The sequence below is a fragment of the Pinus tabuliformis genome, chromosome X, assembly GCF_031772625.1.
Source record: "Pinus tabuliformis cultivar Carrire ecotype Pingquan chromosome X, CPIR1, whole genome shotgun sequence".
NCBI lineage: Eukaryota > Viridiplantae > Streptophyta > Pinopsida > Pinales > Pinaceae > Pinus > Pinus tabuliformis.
This window is the reverse complement of record NC_142308.1, coordinates 157,293,765-157,316,581: the sequence shown is the minus strand read 5'-3', so window position 1 is coordinate 157,316,581 and position 22,817 is coordinate 157,293,765. Positions and strand designations below refer to the sequence as shown.

Sequence of the window (22,817 nt, the reverse complement as noted above, 5' to 3'; positions counted from 1 at the left end):
AATTTGTGCCACATATCATTTAACATGAAGATTTGTAATGATGAGTGCATTCCAGATTTGGGGATTTGTAGACCATGACAGCAATTCACCTATCTGACTTTTGGCCACTTAGTACTCATCCATTTTTCATTCAACAAGATGATGAAGGCTTTACGACCTTTTTTGTTTCTCACTATTGATCCACATCCAATGGCCATTATTTGACCCTGCCTTTCGACGACATATTCTACTCATGCAGTCTTTCATTTACTTGTTCATTTGGTTTCATATGGTCAAATAGCTTTTGACTTTGGAAAATTTTGTTGCACCCGAAATTTTCACCCTCCTATAACTAATTCGAGGCTATATAATGTTGCCTAATCTTCTGGCAAAGACCATCCCTAACAACCTACCTAGTTTGTATAGTGCACAGAGAGGCCATATTGCACGGTCGTACAACGACACAAGTGCGTAGGGGTTGATTTAGTTTTGCGTGCTTCAACTACCAAGAGGATTTTGTTGTAAAAAGGGGAAGTGTTCCCTTGCTGTGAAAATTTTGAAGATTATTATTTTGTTGAAGCTAATAGAAAACACAAACAGTTTGCAGGATATCCCCGAAGTTGGGGTTTCCTAGGTATATCTGGTATCTTATGTGTTGAATGTGTTTTTTTCTTCAGTTTTATTTATTTATGTTGTGCATGTTATAGTTCAAAAAAATCATCGTATTTGTGATTTAAGTTTCAAAACAACAGTTATTTGTATTTTTGGTTGCATACTTAGAAAATCATAAATCAATTGTTTTGTTTTAAGTTAAACTGACATGGTATTAGAGCATAGCCTCTGATTGAAGACCAAGCACATGTTTTATCTTCAAGAGCAAGTTCTATGTTCAAAGGAAGCGAGTTCACCAATTCGACTTGGCCGCCAGGGTTTCTGGGCAGTGTGAATTGGCAATATGGCATTTCAGGGTCTCAGATTTGAGGATAAGTTGGACGATGTGTCCAACTTCTGCTCATGGTGTGAGAGAATTGGTGTGGTTCTAGAGGAACAAGGGGTGCGGGACTTTGTGGATAATGTTCTAGCCACCCCCAATGACCCTCACAATTGGCTTAGCATAACAAAAGAGATGATAGACAAGGAGAATCATCTTGGAAGGATTCAAAGACCACATCATCCCTCACTTGATCAGGAAGCAGTTAACCAAATCTATGTGGACAACCATTATTGGCCTCTATCAAGGCTCGAGCAAGGCCAAAAAGCTGGTATTGAAGGATAAACCAGTGTTGAAAATATCGGTATCGGCAAAATATTGGCGAGGGTCCAGAAAATATCTTATCGGCAATATCGGCAAGCATAAAAAATAATTTTTTCAGATTTTTAAATATAGCCGATATTTTGCCGATATTTTCAAAATATCGCGATATTTTGCCGATATTTGCCGATATTTTGAAAATATCGCGATATTATCAAAACAGAAAATATCGCGATATTTTCTCGGCGATATATCGTTTTGCCAAAAATATCGCGATATTTTCGAATATCGCCGATATTATCAACAGTGCTATAAAGTCCCGCAAATTGAAAGCCTGCTTGTTGAAGATCAACCTTATAAACTGAGGACCATCACAATGACCAAGTCAGATTCTGTTGTGTCTTGCCTCACCAAGTTTACACAAGTGAGAGATGAGTTGGTTGGTGTGGGTGAGAAAATTCCAGATAGAGGCTTGGTGAGTTTTTCCCTAATGGGTTTCACCAAGGCTTAGGAAAATTTTGTGGATGGAATATGTGCCAAGGAGAAGCTTCCAGACTGGGAGGGACTATGGAGTGATTGTGTCTAAGAAGAACTTCACAGACATACTCAGTCAGGGTCTCACACCAAGACCGAAGAGGAAGAAAATTTTTCCCTAGCAAGCAAAGGGGGCAAGTTGAAGGGCAAAAAGAACAACTCCAAGAGAAAAAAGAAGAAGAAAGATCTCAGCAAGATCCAGTATTTTTTGCGCCACCAATTTGGGAACAATGCTACTAAGTGTGAAAATTTCTGAATCTAATAAACCAAAAATCCTAATGCAGTAAACTGATTTATATTACCTACTTGTATTCTTCATTTAACAAGTTATTTTCATAAATATTCAGAAAATATCAATGTAAATACACTGCAGCCTACACCACTACACAAATCAAGTACTAAAAAAATCCATGCAAAGGACACACTTATTTTTGGACTAAACGTCCCCGGAAAAACCCAATGCGGGAAAACCGGTGCAGCACCTCTGAGGGTTTTCTATTATTAAGCAGAAGTTCTGAATACAAATGATGGTTGCCCTCCTGGCAAACCAGTGACAGAGAAATACAATGGCGAAGAACCTGAGTGAGTTTTACCCCACTTCACCCGACAGAATCCGGCTAATCCGATAGCAGAACTAGTTGGCCCCGACTACAACTTCGTTGCCCCTTCACAGTAACTGCATGGGCCTGTGTGGAGCTCTATGAGGCTCTGCGTCAGCTCTGCATCAGCACTTATGCCCACTGTGTCAACTTTCCCAACTGTTCAGGTAGCTCCTCGAATTTCTGCGTGGAAGGCAGCTCTTTCTCTGCGCTGGCCCTCCTGGCTCTGTGTCAAGGCTGCGTGGGCCCAGAGTGGCATAGTGTCAGCTCTCTCGGCTACTACGCTACCTCCACAAGTTTCTCTCCGCCTTTCTATCAATAGTCCCGAACTATCATTGCCCTTCAGCTGCAAGATCTCCCCAATCGATTTCCCTCTTGAGAACTTCACCTCAGAAAATCGATTTCCTCAATCTCTCTGTGTGTCTTCTCCAATTGACCCCAAGCCTCCATTTATACTTTTCCTATTGAGAAATAAATAGTCGTGATCTAATCTCTAATCAACGGCTAAGATTAAATTAGACTTGATCCTCATCTCTTAGAAGCTTCTCACCCATATTTTCATTAATACCCATTAATATTTTAATTTTCTTAAGTTTAGACTTAGGAATCACATTAAAAATATTAATTATTTTAATAGAATACAATCCGGGTGGAATTTCACCAAACGATTTCTGGGTCTTGGTGATCTCATGTATACGAGCCCCTCCACAAAATTTCGGAGCTAGATCACATCCAATGCTACCCAAAAAATCAACACTAAGTGCCCTAACCAGAAAAAAGGATCCAAGAAGGACCAAGTAGGAACCTCTATAGAGATAGACGAGTTCTCTTCTCATTTTGAGAATGAGTTCACTTATTGCTTGCATGGCAAGCTCCTGGATACCAATTTATGGTATATAAATAGTGGTGTCTTTTGTCATATGACAGGGAACAAGAACTACTTTAGAAACTGACAAAGAAGGGCATGTAATTCCATATTGAGATGGGAGATGACGAGAAATTACCGAGCCAAGGGCACTAGTATAGCTAGATTGAGAGGGAATAGGGAAACCCTTTGTTTCTTAGAGATGTCCTTTATGTTCTAGGGCTCAAGAAGAATCTCATTTTGGTTTCAACATTGGAGAATAAGGGGTACGAGGTGACCTTCAGACAGCGAAGGGCTTTCATAAAACCCTCAGACACCAAAGTGGCCAAGTAGATTGAGATCAACCATAAGAGCTTGTACAAATTGTAGTTTGAGACAATCCCAACATTGACCAACAGAGGGAGTCATGACTCAAGCAGTGAGTGTTGAGAAACCTAGGGCATCGAGATTAGGTGCTTTCTTTATTAATGATAATTGCTTGTGAATGTTATTTACTTCTCTAGATTAGAATCTTCTCTTTACTTAGATTATTGTTGTGTTCTTCTTTGTCAAACAACTACCAATGCATAAACAATAAAGCAACAAAAGACACAAAATGTAGGAGATCAGCTAGGGCCAAAACCTCTCCCACTTGAGAGGAAAACCCAAACAAATTCTTCTTCTTATAGAGACTTCAATTAACGAATACCAAGACCCTTGACACAACAACCTCTCCAAGACCAAGTCACAAAACCCTTCTTCACGGCTTCTTCTTCTAGCCCAAGTCAACACTTGGTCAAATTGCTTGACTTCTCTCTCCTTTTCGGCTACCCTTCAGATTTCGGCCTCCTACAATTCTTGACCTATTTCAAAAGCCCTAGTTACAACACATGGGAAGTGTCACTACCAAGATTGAACCCTTGATCCCTTTGCTTAGGATGGAGAGTTCTTCTCCTTCAACTCGACTTGCATTCTTGACTAGACTTCTTCCTTAATTCGACATCCTTTGATGACTGAGATAACTTCGGCTTTCCCTGCAGCAGATGATACTTCTCCTTGCACATGTGATGGACCTCAGCCCTAAAAAGATCCAAAATAGTTTGTATATCTTCATTTCTTCTTCGCTTGGAGATGAGACTTCCTTCTTGAGCTTTTCACACTTCTTTCTTACTTCAAACCTTGACAGAAATTTTGCACCTCAAATGAGGCCGAGTTTCCCTACTTATAGTGGTCTGCCCATCCAAAATAAGCTGACTTGAATAGGTGCCTAGGTTGACATGTCCTACTAGAAGCATCTTTAGGCCGACTTGAAGGAGGAGCTTGAGCTTGGTCTTGGAGGGTCTTTTTGACTCTTTCAATGGCTCACATACATATGTAACATGCCTAAGAAGGGTCTTCAAACTTTGACATTGACTTAATGAACTTTATGACTTGATGACTAACCCTAAAAGCTCACAATGGGAGCCTTAACTAAAAATAAAATTCCTTGCTCATGAAACCCATGAGACAAACATTACAAAAATAATTATATTTTCTTCTTTACATCAATTACATGAAATATAACTACACATGTCATTATGAAGACCGAACCTAGTTACACTTTTCAACACTCCCTCTTAACTAGGTAGGTATTCATAATCCATACAAGGTACTTGGACATTCTCAATGTGAAGAATTCTCATAAGAAGAGTCGGAATGGTAACCCATCTATTTAGCATCATATCAACCAACATTGTCACATAGCAAGGCTTTGACTAACTGCTCTATCTTTCCACAAGATCATAGCACAATGCTGGCAAGACCAATGATGTATAGACACCCTCATCATTGTCTCTCTCAGAACATACTCCACACGGGTTCTCTCAGAGTATGTTTCACCAGGACTATTCTTGTCTAGAATTCCCAATCCTTAAAGAATATCAATCCTCTACGACTACTCTTATCTTGGATGCCCTAACTCATCCTCAAAGAGTATCAGATGCCAAATGTTTACCCAATCCTCCACTCTGTCTTCCCAAGTGAAGACAAGAATGATGTGTTTATCTCTCTCCTCATGGCATTCACTAAGACTTACGACTGTTAGTCCTGGTCTAGTGCATAACACATGAGATAGAAAACCACAACTGTCACTCCCTCTTAATCGGGGACAACCAACCCATTCCATAAAGGAATGTACCCAAGCTCCCTCTTAAATAGGGACATGATTCCAGCAGCTCTCTAGGCGGAGATCATGGAACAACCAGTTGCTTGTAGAACTCCTTCCTTTGATGTCATGAATTTTTCTTCTTTGTCAAGGAATCGACATTTTACGGGACTTCTTCGTAAGGCATAGACCGTCCATCACTTTCATCATGAGTTAGTCATGTCTTTATTCCTTTCATCGAAAAGTGATCCATCTGTTCATATCTGGCCTTCCATGCCATGTTGCCTTCTTCATGCCATGTTTCCTTAAGGATCTTTCATCCTACTACATGGACATCGGTGGTGGAAGATATCCAAAGATCTTCCCTTGGCAGCCCCGCATAAGCCCATCTATATATCATTCAAAAATAAAGGAATGAACTTTAAATCAAAATTACCTTTGTGATGGTCCTTCATCATGACATCTTTTAGTTCGCATCAGCATCATGCATACACATTGACACATCTCCAAAAGATATATACTGTCAAGGGTCTCTTTCTTTTCCGGAGTACATCAAAATCTTTCATATCTTTCATGGAGATATCCTAGTCAAATTTCTCAGTCCTCGGATGTTGATTGCCTTTTCCATGGTTGTGTATTTCATGATCTCTTCCTTTCTTTCTTCACACATTTCCTTCTAGGAACTTCTAATCATAGTTCCTCCAATTTTGTCAACCACCTCATGTATCATATGAGGACATATTATGTTGATGTCATCTAGACAATGTGTGACCCATGCCTTGTTGCATCTTTTCAAAGAAGGAGATCCTTTCTTTTGATCATGCTCTCGAGATAGAACATTTATCCATGATACCTGCAACCATATGACATGACTCTACAATATTGAATACAAGCATACATACCACATTTTTCATCCAGACTTCCATCAATAGCTTCCTTGATTGAAAGAACTTCAATCCCTTGATCTACTTTACCTCTTTTATCATCATACCCTCATCCCATAAATTCCCACAAGATGGAATTATTGATGAAACCCTTGCTTCTTTTTTATTGGTGAACCTTCCGATGAAGTTTCCAATAGAGGATCTTGAGCATCCTCATCCAGCAAATGTTCCCCTTTGATTGATGCATGATGAGCCTCGTGTTAAATGACCTTTTCTTATTTTTCCCATAAGTGTCACTTATGCTTCTAATGCGGTTACCAAGAGCTATATCTTTCCATAGTTGACTTCCATAGACTTCTATTTCAGCTATTTTTCTCTTATGATCAGGAGCTCTTTCTTTTAATGCTTCAATGATGCCATGATGCATCCTATCATTTTCCTTAGTGATTCATGATAGCCATATCTTACAATAGAGAACTTGAAAATAGGAACTTGAAAATAACTAAGTGAGGAAGACTATCTCAATCATAGTAGAGATCTCTTACTTCCTCTTTCTTGGACTTCTTCTTTTCAGCTCCCTCCACTTCTTCGGTGATATGGGCTTCTTCTCTACCTCTTTTGTCATTGTCCTTCTTGAGATTAGGACAATCTCTTTTGTAATGCCCATATTCTTGACATCCATAGCATTGAACCTTAGGCAGGTTCTTCTTCTTTTTCTGAGGACCAAATTTCCAAGACTTTCCTCCTCTTTGTCATAGCAACATATGCTTGATTTTGCTCACTTTATCCCACATCAGTTTTAGCCTTCAGCGTGGTTTCCTCAATCCTGCATAGTCACCATAGATCTTGGAATGGAGTAGTTTCTTTCTTCCCATAAATACTTGAACTAAAGTTGCCCCACTCCTCTGGTAGTGCATTTAGTACTACAGTGGTCATCTCCTTGTCAGACATTATTTCTCCCAGATCTTGAAGTTGATCTCTTATTTCAGATATCCTCATAAAGTATGAGGCTATTCCTTCTTCTTTCGATATCCTTAGCTTGTAGAGTTCTTGTTTTAGATAGATAACTTCGCCTGCAGTGTTTACATAAAACAACTCTACCAATTTGTCATATATTTCTTTAGAGGTGTTGAGTTTAGATACATATGGAATGAGGGGATCCTTGATGGATTCTATGAAAATCCTTTGAGCCCTCACTTCCCCTTTCATAAACTTTGCAAGTGCTTGAACATCTTCTTTCGCTGGTTTGGTGATAGATCCTTTGACATGATCCATAACCTCATTTTCATTGAGATTCAAATCTGTCCTCTTCTTCCATACAAGATAGTTTGAAGCCCCAACCAATTTGTTTCTTTCCTTGCAAAAAGACATTTTGACAGATTCAGACTTACTTGTGAAGATGCTTCTTCCACTTGCTACCTCCTTGAATTTGATGATAATATAGATGATAGAGAACTTCTCATTGATGAAGATACATCTCTTCAAGAGTGATCCTTGACTCCAAAAAGAAGGAGATCACTTTAGATCCTTTGATAGTGATGTCCTTGTTGATAATGATGACTTCTTGATGATATCTTGATGCTTCTTGGATGATCTTCTTCAATGGTAAGGTCCTTGCTTCAACGAGAGGAAATTGCCTTGGAACTTTTGAAGATGATGACAACGTCCTTGATCTTGCTTCTCTAGGATGAATAGTCTTCAAGAAATTTGATTTATAAGTCCCTTCAACTTGAGTAGGGTTTTTGTGGTCTTTCGAGGATCTCAAGACTTCTTGGTGTAGACTTCTTCTTAGATCTAGGGTTTTGATACCTTTGTAGACCTTGACTTCACTTTGATATCCTTCAATTTGCTTCGATGTCTTTCTCGAGATTTGATTCTTGAGTGTCCCTTGATAAGATGCCCTTCCTTGACTTTGTTACCTTAGCTCTGATACCATGTTGAGAAATCTAGGGCATCAAGATTAGGTGATTTCTCTATTAATGATCACTGCTTGTGAATGCTTTTTACTTCTTTAGATTAGAATCTTCTCTTTACTTAGATTATTATTGTGTTCTTCTTCATCAAACAAACTACCCATGCATAAACAATAAAGAGACAAGAGACACAAAATGTAGGCGATCAGCCAGGGCCAAAACCTCTCCCACTTAAGAGGAAAACCCAAACGAATTCTTCTTCTTATAGAGACTTCAATTGACGAATACCAAGACCAAGACCCTTGACCTATTTTCCACTCCAATACCAAGACACAACTTCCTTGATGAGGTCCTTCTTGCTCGAGTTAACAATAGTCCAACCTCTGCTTCTTCCTCCTTCTCGGCTACCCTCCAGAATTCGGCTTCCTTTTTCTCTACTTCAGACCTGCAACCTCTTCGGCCCTAATTCAAAAACCCTTAGAACATGAGGTTGACCAACTTTGACCCTTGATTATCCTTGCTCTTGGTGGAGGCTACTTCCTTGACAAATCGGCTTGAGATACTCCTTAGTCTTTTCCTTGACTTGACCTACAAATGGGACTGCAACACTTCAGCTTCTTCTGCAACAGACAGCGTATATACTTTGCACGTGTGGAGTGATTCAGCTCAAAACAGACCAAAAAACAATACTAAAGACTTCGCTCTTCCTGTCCTCTTCATTGGTTATGAGGCTCCTTTTTGCACCTTTTATTGCAGACTTCTTCTTGACCGAAATGTTGTCTTTGAAATGAGGCCGAGCTGCCCTATTTATAGTAGTTTGCCCATCAAAGAAGCCGACCTGAACTGTGGGTGAGCCGACATGTCTTTTGGTGTAGATCTATTACCCCATCTTGAAGTCGACTTGAAGGAGATGCTTTAGCTTGGTCTTGGAGGGCCTTTTTATTCTTTTAATGACTCATACAAATGTATAACATGCCCAAGAAGGGTCCTTCATAAATTAAAATATGTTATTTTGTGTTAAGGGAGTTGTTAGAGTGGTAGGACTCTATAAAATCTATGATATAAATCACCAATAGTGATCATCAATTTCTGTGTTATTGTCTTGTTAGCAATGTAATGATGAATGTTAGGGTTAACCAGCTAGGGGTGCTATTAATATGTCACCTCTGGTGATTCATTCTGAATGAGTGATGTATAGTTGCAGTGTTATCAATAAAATATATCTTTTATTTTCTCTCCACCACTGTTAGTGTAAACATGTGTGCACCCTACTTTGCTACAGTGCTATATAGTAGAAGATTTGAGAGGATTCTGAATATAAATTCCCTCATAATGCTCTGGTAACGTTATTTGGCCTGCACCTGGAATACTTCTCTTCCTTTCAACATGCTTCTCAAGAAGACAAAACTTGACTCCATCCCAATTGCATTCCAAGGAAAGTGACGGCTTGTGTGATGGATAGTGATCTCTGAAAACCTGTAGCAGTAGAGTGCATATAAATTGTCAGCAAATTGCTTCTAGATTAAATCATTATACTGAAATTATTTTTCCAATAAATCTGTTGTAACTGTCATAAACATCTAGGCTAAATTTTTCACCATGAAAGGTCAGCATCCAGATTTTGACAACACAGTAAGCACAACTTTCACTAAAATAGCTGATTTTATAAGTTCAGTAGGAGTTCAAATTATTATGCTCTTCTTTTCAAACCGAGTAATTAACGGTAAAAGCTTTGAGAATGTGTACAGATACAAATTAACAATTAGCAGAATTGTGCATAGAGAATAGAAAATAGAGCATGTTTTAAAACCTGGCTTCATAATGTAGGATCTTTTTTTTTCGAAAAGAAAAACTTCTTCCATTAATTAAAACAAAAGAAAGTTACATATGCCAGTTTCTGTATACATCTATTAGCCCCAATTTTCTTCAAAGACTGAGAAAGAGAGGTCTATGGAATCGCAAAGGGAAATGACCTGAGTCAAGGGCCAAAGCTTCCTCTAATGAAGCAAGAACCAGATCAAAATGTGGCCAATAAAGAGAGATCTGAGAAAACCATACAAAAAGCAAAATGACACCCTGCAACAACAAAAGATCAGAAAGATGAACAGCAGGTCCAAACAGGGCATATGCCAAAAAGAAATAAAACAGATCCATCACTAGAAGAAAAAAGCCCCCAAACTGGAGATAGATCCATTGACGAGGAAATCGAACCAGATCTGCCCAGGAATGACAGAAGCCCCTCGCTTGGAGAGTAAGTCTGACATAGCATTCTGCTCACAGAAAATGTGGCAGAAGGAGATAGAATTGAAAGTTACCATCATGGATTTAATTTTCTCCCACCAGTGTAAAAATTATAGCACATCCAATGTCGATTGGCCCTTGGCCCAATCAATAATAGTCTTCGAGTCCCCAGCGATCAATATCAATATGCCTGTTTCTGTATACATATATTAGTCCCAATTTTCTTCAAAGACTGAGAAAGAGAGAAGGTCTATGGAATCGCAAAGGGAAATGACCTGAGTCAAGGGCCAAACCTTCTTCTAATGAAGCAAGAACCAGATCAAAATGTGGCCAATAAAGAGAGAAAACCATACAAAAAGCAAAATGACACCCTGCAACAACAAAAGATCAGAAAGATGAACAGCAGGTCCAAACAGGGCATATGCCAAAAAGAAACAAAACAGATCCATCACTAGAAGAAAAAAGCCCCCAAACTGGAGATAGATCCATTGACAAGGAAATGGAACCAGATCTGCCCAGGAATGACAGAAGCCCCTCGCTTGGAGAGTAAGTCTAACATAGCATTCTGCTCACGGAAAATGTGGCAGAAGGAGATAGAATTGAAAGTTACCATCATGGATTTAATTTTCTCCCACCAGCGTAAAAATTATAGCACATCCAATGTCAATTGGCCCTTGGCCCAATCAATAATAGTCTTCGAGTCCCCAGCGATCAATATCAATATGCCAATTTCTGTATACATATATTAGCCCCAATTTTCTTCAAAGACTGAGAAAGAGAGAAGGTCTATGGAATTGCAAAGGGAAATGACCTGAGTCAAGGGCCAAACCTTCCTCTAATGAAGCAAGAACCAGATCAAAACGTGGCCAATAAAGAGAGAAAACCATACAAAAAGCAAAATGACACCCTGCAACAACAAAAGATCAGAAAGATGAACAGCAGGTCCAAACAGGGCATATGCCAAAAAGAAACAAAACAGATCCATCGCTAGAAGAAAAAAGCCCCTAAACTGGAGATAGATCCATGGACGAGGAAATCAAATGGGATCTGCCCAGGAATGGCAGAAGCCCCTTGCTTGGAGAGTAAGTCTGACATAGCATTCTGCTCAGGGAAAATGTGGCAGAAGGAGATAGAATTGAAAGTTACCATCATGGATTTAATTTTCTCCCACCAGTGTAAAAATTATAGCACATCCCGTGTGGATTGGCCCTTGGCCCAATCAATAATAATCTTCGAGTCCCCAGCAATCAATATCTCCTCAACAGCAAGCCAAGTTGCAAAACGTATCGTATCACCCCCCATAGTGCAATCACCTCTGCTCTAACATTGGTGCCACATCCCCCTGACCAGAAGAAATGGAAGACCAGGGATGGATGGAAGATGATAATAGCTCCACACCCACACTCTCCATTCGCAGAGGCTCCGTCAAAAAAACCAACAAGGGAAAAATTGTCAAGGTTCTTGAAAGTCCATCAGCACTTGTGACAAATGGGTTTCCATGGACCTATTTCCATAAAGTAGCCCACAATTTTCAAGGAGGTGGATCTCGAATCTGGTGCTTTATTCTCGAAAATGCAGTCATTCCTACAGCACCAGATGCCCCAAAATATATATAGTGGTATTGTTCTGAATTCTGGGTGGCAATTCAACCAGTTGAGGAGGCAAGATGCAATAGAAGACCTACCCACTTGCAAAAAGAACTTAAGAGAATTGGAGACCTCCTCCCAAATGGAGATAACAAAAGGGCATCTCAAGAAAAGGTGAACAACCTCTTCATATGCTGGTCTACACATAGGACAGAAACTCCAGCCCTGAAATCCACTCTTGGAAAGATTTTCCCATGTGAGGACTCGATTATGTAACACTAACCAGGTGAAGCATTTCAATTTCGTTGGAACCTCCCATCTCCACATACGAGCCAGCCAATCTGTGCTATGATTGAGCCGATACTGTTTGGTGATATATGTGTGTACCTCTTTGGCAGTGATGTTACCACCATGGGAGCGAATACCCCATGTAAGCCTGTCTGCCTTCTTAGACAAAGCAATCCCAGCATGGCATATTTTATTTCGGTAGCTTTCCCATTCGACAACATGCATAGGAGGGAGAGCCAACTTGTCTGCATTCAGCGATTTAGTAGAGGGAAAGACTATGCTCTGTGGGTAGCTAATGCCTGCTAATGTGAAGAGCTCACACACTTTAAGAAGTAGAATAATGGGAAGAGAGAGGATATGATCCCCCACCAGTCCAATCATAGCGTCTAAACCAATGAATATTTTGTTACCACTACTGACCACCCAACTAAGATTGCCACACATCCAAGGCTTTGATTTCATCAAGTTGTGCCATATGAATGAGGCATTGTTCTTTACCGACGCCCCAGATGAGACCCAATCTTCCAAATTATAATGATTAATGTATTTTTTACTTATGATGTCATGCCCAATACCAGGACACATAAAAGCCCTCCACAGGTTCTTGGTAAGCAGAGCAAGATTGAATTTATTAGTCTTTTATGCCCCAGCCCCCTTGTTCAATAGGCTTGCAAATAAAAACAAGTTTAGAGAGATGAAACTTCATTCTGTTTCCAGTACCAGCCCAAAGAATATCTACAATAATTGAATTAATTATGTGGATGACTGATATTGGTAAATGAAACAAGTGCATCCAATATATTGAGATGCCTTGTAAAACAGCCTTGACCATAATCATCCTACCACCTAATGTAAGCCATTTATTTTCCCACTTAGTCAATTTCTTTTAAAATTTCTCAATGAGCCAGTGCCAGTCCCACTGCTCATATTTGGTACGCTTCAAATGAAAGCCCAAAACTTGAAACCACCATCAAGAGTTCTAACTCTAATGCCAAATAGTTATGTTATCGGCTTAGTCACCTCCTCCTCTATTCTGCTTGAGATAGGTTCTGATTTTTCTTTATTTAGGATAAACCCAGATGCATTCCCAAATTTGGTAATAATTTGGTGAAAATTTTGTCATTCTAAGATCTTAGTCTCGCCAAGACATAGCACATCATCAACGAACATTACATGACACAGTTGTACATTGGATGTTACCCTGCAGCGTGTAATCCTTCCAGCCTCCCTGGCGTCTCTTAATCCTCCTCTAAGTCCATCCATAACCAAGATAAAAAGTAACGGTGAAAGTGCACAACCTTGTCGCAGTCCTCTGGTGATCTGAAAAAATTCTGAAGGCATACCATTGATCAGCATAGCTAAGGTTGTCATTGATACACAAGCCATAATCCAATTGATGTGTCTGCGGGGGAATCCGACTCTATGTAGAATTAACCTGAGAAAGTCCCAATCAACCCTGTCATATGCTTTGATAAGGTTGATCTTCAACAAGCAGGCTTTCAATTTGCGGGACTTTATAGAATGAATACATTCTTGTGTGATCCCAACAGCATCCTAGATCCTTTTGTCTACAAGGAAACCGAATTGATCCAAAGTGATATGATCAGACATAATCTACTAAACTTGGTTAGCAATTAATTTAGAGCTCATTTTATATACTGCATTACAAAGTGAGATTGGTCTGTAATAAAAAAAAACATGATGTATTAGACTTTTTTGGAATAAGAGTGAGAAAGGTAGCATTGATAGCGCCTGATATGTGGCCCTGAAGACCAGACTCTTCCACCATCTTAATGAGATATGATCCCATTGTATCAAAGAAGAATTAGAATAATTCCACCGGTCATCTGTCTAGACCCGGGCTGTCCTTTGCAAGTTCTTTCAATACTCCTTGCAGTTCTTCTGAAATGATGGGTCTATCCATGTGCTCAATGTCTTCATCATTGACCATACAGGGGAATAAATTAACCAAGTCCAATTGATCTTCAATGTCTGATACATCTGGTGTCAAATATTGCTTACTGAAGAAAATAACAGCCTCCTGTTGGATGTCTTTTAAAAACATTAGTAGTTTGTTCTACGCATCTCAAATGTACCAGATCGTTTTAGTGCTTTTCCATTTATATGCAACCTTATGGAAGAAACAGGTGTTCCTATCGCCAGCCTGAACCCAAGCCATCCTGCTTTTTAGTCTCCATTCACCTTCCTGGAATTTCAAAATTTTGTTCTTCCAGATCGATAGATTCAAGAGTGTCTTGTTTATTTGTTCAGAGAAGAAACCAGGAACTGTGGAATCCATCAGACCAGCAAGTTCTTTCTCTATAATTGATAACTCCTATGTGAGTACCTTTTTACTCTTGCTGACCCATGATTTAACATCCGACTTCAGGATCTATAAAATTTATGACTACAAAGTAAGAAACTCCATTCCATCTCCAGCCCCTACCCCTAGATCAAAAAGGAAATTTTTTGGGGATCGTTTCCAGGCCATTTTACAACAAACAACTCCATTTTCAGTCACAAAACAAACACTGTTGTTCTGTGGCCCACATTATTTTTCTTTTGATAAAAGTATTGTTGAAGATTTTCTTACTTTGACCAAGTCGGCCCCATGAAGGACAAGTCAGCCCCACATGTGTGAAAAGCCACCTTTTCAAACACATATAAATACAACTTCGTTGAGCCTCATTTGGACACACATCATGTCATCACATATGGTCTGATATAGCAAGAGTGAGTTGACACGTGTGAAGGAATCTGAAGGAGTATATTTTCTGTGTTGACCAGCGTTTCTTCTCAGTTCGACTTTCATTGACTTGGGCTTTTGTGGATCTGTTTGACCAAGAGTTCACTGTGCTTGAAAGTCGAAGTTGCAGATAGTTCGTTGACCTTTCTTGATTGAGATTTCTCCTTTGTTCTGGAATGTTGACCGCTGGTCAACTCTCTCTCCTTTGACCAAGAATTACAAGGACTGTTTGACCGAGATCTTGACTGTTGAAAGAGGCCGAAAATTGCAGGGATACGTTGAGCATCTTTGACTGAGATATTCACTCCTGTTTGGCCCGTTGACTTGGTTTGACTACAGGGTTTGACTGGCTCATTGACCACAAGCTTTGACTGTGATTTGACCAAGTTTGACCATTGAAGTTGCAGGTCGAAATTCATCCCCTTGACCAAACTGTTGACTGGTAACAAATTGTTGATATTTCTCTCATTTGACTAGATTTGACTTGGTTGACTTGGGAAAGTCAAAGGTTGACTTTGACTGTTTATGGATGTACAAATTGGATTATGTATCTCAGCTGAACATTGATTGAATATCTAAGAAGAAGAAGAATTGATTTGGGTTTTCCCCCTTGTGGGGTTTTCCCTGGTCTTTGACCAAAAATCTTTGTGTCTCATTGTGCTTGGCTATCTTCTATTGTGCATTATTATTTACTGTTCTATCTATAATTGCTTAACTATTTTGGGGTGAATGAAATTGAATGCTACATTGTTTAAGTAATTATAACAACATAGAACTTGAGAAAATTAACATGGTATCAAAGCTGAGGTGAAGATCAACCATTGTTGAACAAAGAACACCCCTTTGAGACATTTCTCTTGCTGATTGGTTATCAATTCTCTTGGACAAAATGACTTCCTCTTACTTCAAGATTGAAGAGAAGTTGAATGATGCCTCCAACTTTGCAACATGGACGGCTAGGTTGGATCTCACCCTTGAAGAAAATGATGTGATGGAGTATGTGGAGGGCGAGGTAGTTGAACCCCCTGAGAATGTCAAATCCAAGTACAAAAAGGGTGAGATCAAGGCTAAAAAGATCATCATTGATTCTCTCAGAAATCATCTCATCACTTATGTGTCCACGCTGAAGAAGTCAAAGGAGATGTATGACAAATTGATTGGGATGCATGATGACAGCAATCACAGCCACATCATTGCTTTAAAGAGTCAACTTCGTGACATCAAGATGTCCAAGACAAAATCCATAACAGCCTACATGAGAATCTCTCAAATAAGAGATCAGCTTCTTTCCATTAGAGAAATCATACCTAATAAAGAGCTTGTACATATGACCCTTGGAGGACTTCCCATGTCTTGGGAGACATTCATACCAAGCATTAGTAGCAGAAAGGATCTTCCTTTATTTGATGAACTTTTGGGCACTTGCATTCGAGAAGAATCCAGGCTCATTTCCAGAGGAAGAATTCAAGGACAAGAAAAAGGAGAACCTACAACCTTTGCAGCAAATGCTACGAAAGGAAAAGGGAAATAAAGACCTTCCAAATGGAAGTCAAAGAAGCCAGCTCCAGCATTCAACAATAATAGAAGGGACTTGTCCAAAGTCCAATGTTATAGATGTGACAAATCTGGCCACATAGCCCGAGATTGTCCTTAAAGAATTGCTCAAAGGCCCAATACCAACAACAACAGCTACAACAACAACTCCAACAATAGAAGGAGAGGATCATGAAGATGAAGCAAGAAGGGCCACACCAAAGGATGATAAAAGGAGAATGAAGATGAGGTATGTATGCATCAATGTTTAGAGTCATGTTATCACTTGTATATTATTAAAGTCATGGGTATAGTTCTATAACATGATCAAGCATGAAAGAATCTCTTTCACCAAGAACATGCTCGAAGGCATGTACCAGAATGCGATGAAGGCCAACAAAAGAATATGCTCACCTAAGGAGCATAGGATTGTTGACTAAGAAGCAACAAGAAATGCTGACAAGGATCTTTAAGATCCTATGATGGAATCTTCAAAAGAAGGTTCATGGACCAAAGCAAATATCTCATTGAGAATCCCATTCATGGGTTTCAAGAAAAGAATGATATGCAGGCAAACTAAGATGAAGCAAGAAGGGCCACACCAAAGAATGATCAAAGGAGAATCAAGATGAGGTATGTATGCATCAAAGGTTAAAGTCATGTTATCACTCGTATATTATTAAAGTCGTGAGTATAGTTCTATAACATGATCAAGCATGAAAGAATCTCTTTCACCAAGAACATGCTCGAAGGCATGTACCACAATGCGATGAAGGTCAACAAAAGAATATGCTCACATAAGGAGCATAAGATTGTTGACTAAGAAGCAAGAAGAAATGCTGACAAGTCCAGAAAGCAAGCAATGAAGGAATGCTCTCACAAGAAGCATTAGATGGTTGACCTATCTATCTGAGGAGAAGCAAATGAAGAAATAGATCAAACATGTGAAGAACACCATGATCACCAAGGATCACTATCTGACAAAATGCCTTGATAAGACATCTCCTGAAAGAAGGCAGTACAACTCTCATAAAAGAAGAAAGGACCCTTGACACCTTTGAAGGCCTTGGAGATACAAAAGGTGCAGATAATTGATTCTACTGTATAGAGATGTCGTGATGAAGAAGCCATCCAACAAAAGAAAAAGCAATGTTGAAGCAATATCAGGATGAAATCATGATGGGCTACTAGGTCAAAGCATGTAACCTAGCAAGTACATCGAAGCATCCATGAGAAGAATATTCTGATGCATGGACAAGATGACAAAAGCGTAGCCAAGATGACAAGAAAACTTGATGAATGACAAGAAAGCCACTTTCCACAAAGGAAGCAAGACATTACAATCCAGGAAGGAAAGTGATCGATGGATGGTGCCCTACATAGAAGAAGTTCGAACAAAGACTTCATGACATCAAGAAAGGAAGGAGATCAAGCAGTTGAAGGACCCACTAAGAAGAAGTTTTTGATGAAGGAAAGAGTCCCCAGTTAAGAGGGAGCTCTGACAAGTCCCTGATCAAGAGGGAGTTTTTGAATCACCCCTGATTACAAAGGAGTGACAATTGTGTTTTCCATTTCATGGGTCATGCACTAGACCAGGACTAACAGCCGTAAGTCTAGATGAAGGCCATGAATGGAAATGTAGACACAGCATTCTTGTCTTCACATGAGAAGAAAGAATGGGAGGATTAGGTAATCATCTAGCATCCGGTACTCTTTGAGGATGTGTAGGGCATCCAAGACAAGAGTAGGCAAGAGGACCAATATTCTTTGAGGGTTGGGAACCCAAGATAAGAATAGTCCTAGAAGGTCATACTTGGTGAACACCTGGGTGGGCATGTACCTTGAGAGACAATGATGAAGGTGTCTATAAATCATTGGTCTCGCCAGCATTGTAGCCCATGGTCTCGTAAAGAGATGGAGTTGTTAGTCAAGTCCTTGCACTATGACAATGCTGATGAACATGATGCTATAACAGATGGATTTCAAATCCGGTTTTTCTTATGTGACTTCTTCAAGATTGAAAATTGCCAAACATCTTGTAATGTTGTATGAATAACTCCCTAGTTAAGAGGGAGTGTTGAAGGAAATGTAACTAGGCTAGGTCTTCATAAATGTAATTTTGATATTTGTACTATTCAAGAAAAGAGAAATTATTTTTGTTATTTGTCATTTCTTGCTCATTGAAAATAGGTCAAGCACATTTTGAAGTGCTTCTAGAGAGTCAAAGTCAAAATGTAATTATGATAAGACCCTTTGAGGGCATGTTACATCATCTATGTCATCATACAAGGTCATGGGAACACCTCCAAGCATGGTCAAACCCTCTCCTAGCACCAATGAAGTCTACAAGAAGCAAAACAGTGAATAAAAATGATTTATGAAGCAAACTATCAAGTCGGCTTTAAGGACAGTCAGGTCGGCTAGAAGAGGAGGGACAGACCTCTATTTATAGAGGTTGTCCACTCCTCATTCAACATGGAATACAAGCTTTGAAATCCGCAAGCAAATGGAGACAAGAAAGTTGAGATAAGAAGTCTACAAGAGTAGCAAGACAAGGAGGAAAACAGTGAAGGTTCAGGGTTGTTTCTAGCTCATCAACAGCCACACGTGAAGGGAAGAAAGGACCTGTCTGCGGCCAAGAACAACAGGAAATCAGAATAGCAAATATCTCTGTTTTGGGCTAATACACAACGTTTATTAGGCCTCCCCACCCAGCGAAGAAGGAAGGAAAAGAAAGCGAAGAGAGGAGGATTGTTCTAGGGTTTTTGTCCACATGTGCGAAGATTCAAAAAGTAGACTATGACATATTTGACAGCAGATGAAGGAAGCATATTAAGAGACCTCATTTAGATGTATAACAAGGTCTACAAGGTCTCCAAGAAAAGCGAAGAAGGTCCTCCTTATAGCGAAGTAGAGAAACCCTAAGATTCTAGGGTTTCCTAACTTAGACAAGCAGCAGAAAAGGACAAAGTACTAAGGAGTAGAAGTGTCGGAAGACAGAGGTCCATGTGCCAGAAGTGACAGTGGAGAAAGAGGAAGGATTTGACTTATGCTTGGAGGATATCCTAGTCAAGGGTCTAGGGTTTAGTAGTTGTTCAAATAAGAAGCTTCAATAAGAGAAATCTTACAAAGGGTTTTCCTCTCAAGAGTGGAGAGGGTTTGTCCTTGGCAGAGAGCCAAATTTTGTGTTCTTGTTATTTTGTTTTGGTAGCAGTTTGATGAAGCACACACATATGCACTAATAAGAAGAAGAAGAAGAAGAATAAGCTAACAAGAAAAGTAAAAAGACTTCACAAATTGTTATCAAATCACGGAGAATCATCACAACACTACTTTGCCCTAGATTCTCTAACAAGAGCGACTCTCCCCGGTTGGGAGGAGATGTGGGCAACTCTTCGACAGGAAGCACTTAGGAGATTGACCAAGGCGGGGAGTAGCAGTAAGAGAGTTCGAATCAAGAAGGAGGAGGAGGAGGACGTAGCTCTCGCATCAGCTGGATAGCAGAGGATACAGAAGAGGAAGAAGAAAGACATCTCCAAGGTCAAGTGCTTCAATTGTGGAGAGTTGGGACATTATGCCTCTCAGTGCCCACGGAAGAAAGGAAAGGGAGAAGCTTCCGACTCAAAGGCTACTCCAGCTAAGGCGAAGAAGGATGTCGAGACTGATGACGATTGTGCCATGAGTGCTTATGAGCCTCCGGAAAAGAGGTGGGGAGACTTGGAGCTGTAGTCGAGAGGACTACAAAATGGGGGCAGGATCCTTGAGGTGCCCAAACTCTTGGATCACATACGGCTACAGGAGCCCTTAAAGTCAATAGCACGATGACAGGTGTCGGGTGGAGCAAGGTGTGATGGAGCGACAAGGCAGTGCTAGAGTGAAGAAGTCTGTAGCAGCGCAGTGGAGGTTGCAGCAGTGCGAGAGGCACAAAAGAGGTTGCGACAGCGCAATGGCAACAGAGGAAGCACAAGATAGAAACAGAGGAGGCTTCAGCATCACGAGGCTTCCAGACTGACCAAGATATCAGTGTTTGGGTGAAGCCAGTTACTTACTTCTTGGTAACTGAGTTGCAGTGCAACAGTTAGCAATGGCAGTGCTATGGGCAGAATGATTCTACATGTTGAGTGGGGGTTGCAGTACAGATGTAATAGTGACAATGGCAGTGTCATGGGCAGCAATACAGGAAGCAGCAGTGCAGTGGATGTGGGGTTGCAGGCCAAGCATCAGCACAGAGGACCGATGTGGAGGATCAGTGTGATGCTTCTGTGGTGAAGCATTGCTAGAGAACATTCCTCGCTAAGAGGGATTGTTGATTTTGGGTAGCACTGGATGTGCTCTAGCCATGAAATTTGGTGGAGAGCCTAAGGCACATGAGATCTCCAAGACCCAAAAATTGTTTGGAGAAATTCTATCCGAATGAGGAGTTATTAAAATAATTAATATTTTTAATGAGCTCCTAAGTCTAAACTTAGGAAAATAAAAATATTAATGTGTATTAATAAAATATGGGCGAGAAAGTTCCAAGTAACAAGGATCAATCCAGTTCTAATCTTAGCCGTTGATTAGGGACTTAGTCTCAGCCGTTGATTCGTCAACAGGAAAAGTACAAGAGGAGGCTTGAGGGTAATTTGGAGATACACCAAGTGATCAAAGAATTCGATTTTCTGGGATGAGATTTGCTGAGGAAATCTAGTGATCAGATTTGCAGTGAGGGGTAGTTTAGGAAGGGATTTTCATCCGAGGCTGAAGAATACATAGCAGAGAGGTAGTGCATTGTCGAGAGAGGCAGCGCAAGCCCTATAAGGGTTGACGTAGAGACCGAAGAGCTGACGCAGAGGATGCATAAGGCTGACACAGGTGAAGCAGAGGCCATAGAGGCTGACGTTGGGCCTCAGAGGCAGCACTGGGGAGATTCTGTGGAGCAGACTGGGAGCAGATCAGCAGATTATGAGTCGGGGAGGGTGACGTAGATCTTGGAGGAGTGACGCAGTTCCAGAGTAGTGCTTGGAGCAGCTTTCATTGTCAAGCATAGGGAACAGTCGGAGTCGCTGTGGGGTTTGATCATCCGGTTGTTGATTTGTCAGAATATCTATCTTCGGATAGAGGTACTACTATCGAGGATATTCTCTATTAGGTGAACCATTTCTAGCACCCTAGTTGTATTCACGAATCTGTTGAATAATAAAAACCCTCTATATGTTGCACCGATTTTCCTGAATTGGGTTTTTTCGAGGACGATTGTCCAAAAATAACAGTGTCCCTTGTGTTATTGTTTATGTTTATTTCAGTGCATGATCTGTATATCTGTGAAGGTTACAATAGTGTTTACACAGATGTTTATTATAATGTTCCAAAGTAGAAATTTACAGAGATAACAAAGACATGCAACAATTACAACACAGCAATTTACTTAGTAAACACACATGTAAACAGAAATTTGTCTGGAACACCAAATTGGCCAATTTTTATTAATTATAACTGTTGGAGTACAATATGAGATGGAAGGAGTGCACTTGGGCTTGCACAAGGCAAGCTACAAGCCTCAAGTGGTTGATAAAATAGTGCCTAGCTGCTGTAATCTTTGTTGCCTCCAAAATACTACGTTGTCCCCTGAAAATTGCTCTACTGGTTGACTTCCGACTCTGATTCACCCCCTCAAAACAACCCATAAATTTCTATAACTTTGGGGATGTAATCCTCTCCAAAAACCCAAAAAGGGTTTTGACTTGCCAATTTCAACCCCTTGGGGATTGGCCCTCCTCCAATGTTGGTGCTCACTGCCTGCAGCTGAAACTGCTGTAACTTGCTGCTATAAGACTGCAAACCATCCCAAATCAGACTCTCAATAATCTCTCTGCAACCCAACTCCCAAATCCTCCTGCTAAACCTCCAACCAAGATGTCCCTCTCTATTGACTGCACAGTCCAGAGTGGGGATGACGTAGTCCCTCCAACCTGCAATTCGAACTGGGTGTATGGTTGAATCTGCTGCTACAAATTCTCCTCCAGAAGATGAAAATTCGATGTGGGCAATGGAAGCCCTCCTAGAGTGGCACTCGAAGTCCAACGAAGAGAGGGGTGAGCTTCACTCCTTGAGAAGCTCTTGTGTTGAACAACACTCTGTAGCTTAGCTAAACAGCCAAAACAACAATGAAATTCTTCAAATGATCAAAAGCCCCAAATGTTGCTCACTTCATCTTATTTATGCTTGCTCCCTTGGGCCCCACGTGGGTCCCCATCAAATATTTCAAACCCCACTTAGGAAATTTGAATTGCCTT

At 40.3% G+C, this 22,817-nt stretch overlaps 1 protein-coding gene across 7 annotated transcripts in view; it reads right to left on the bottom strand.

The window, feature by feature from the left end:
- LOC149138932 (uncharacterized) overlaps positions 1-22,817 on the bottom strand; it is a 251,773-nt gene that overhangs the window by 3,786 nt on the left and 225,170 nt on the right. For all 7 annotated transcript variants that reach the window (XM_089452900.1, XM_089452904.1, XM_089452902.1 and 4 more), the window contains one exon: positions 9,510-9,624. In XM_089452900.1, the coding sequence (XP_089309026.1) occupies positions 9,510-9,624 (115 nt within the window). The remainder of the gene's footprint in view (positions 1-9,509; positions 9,625-22,817) is intronic.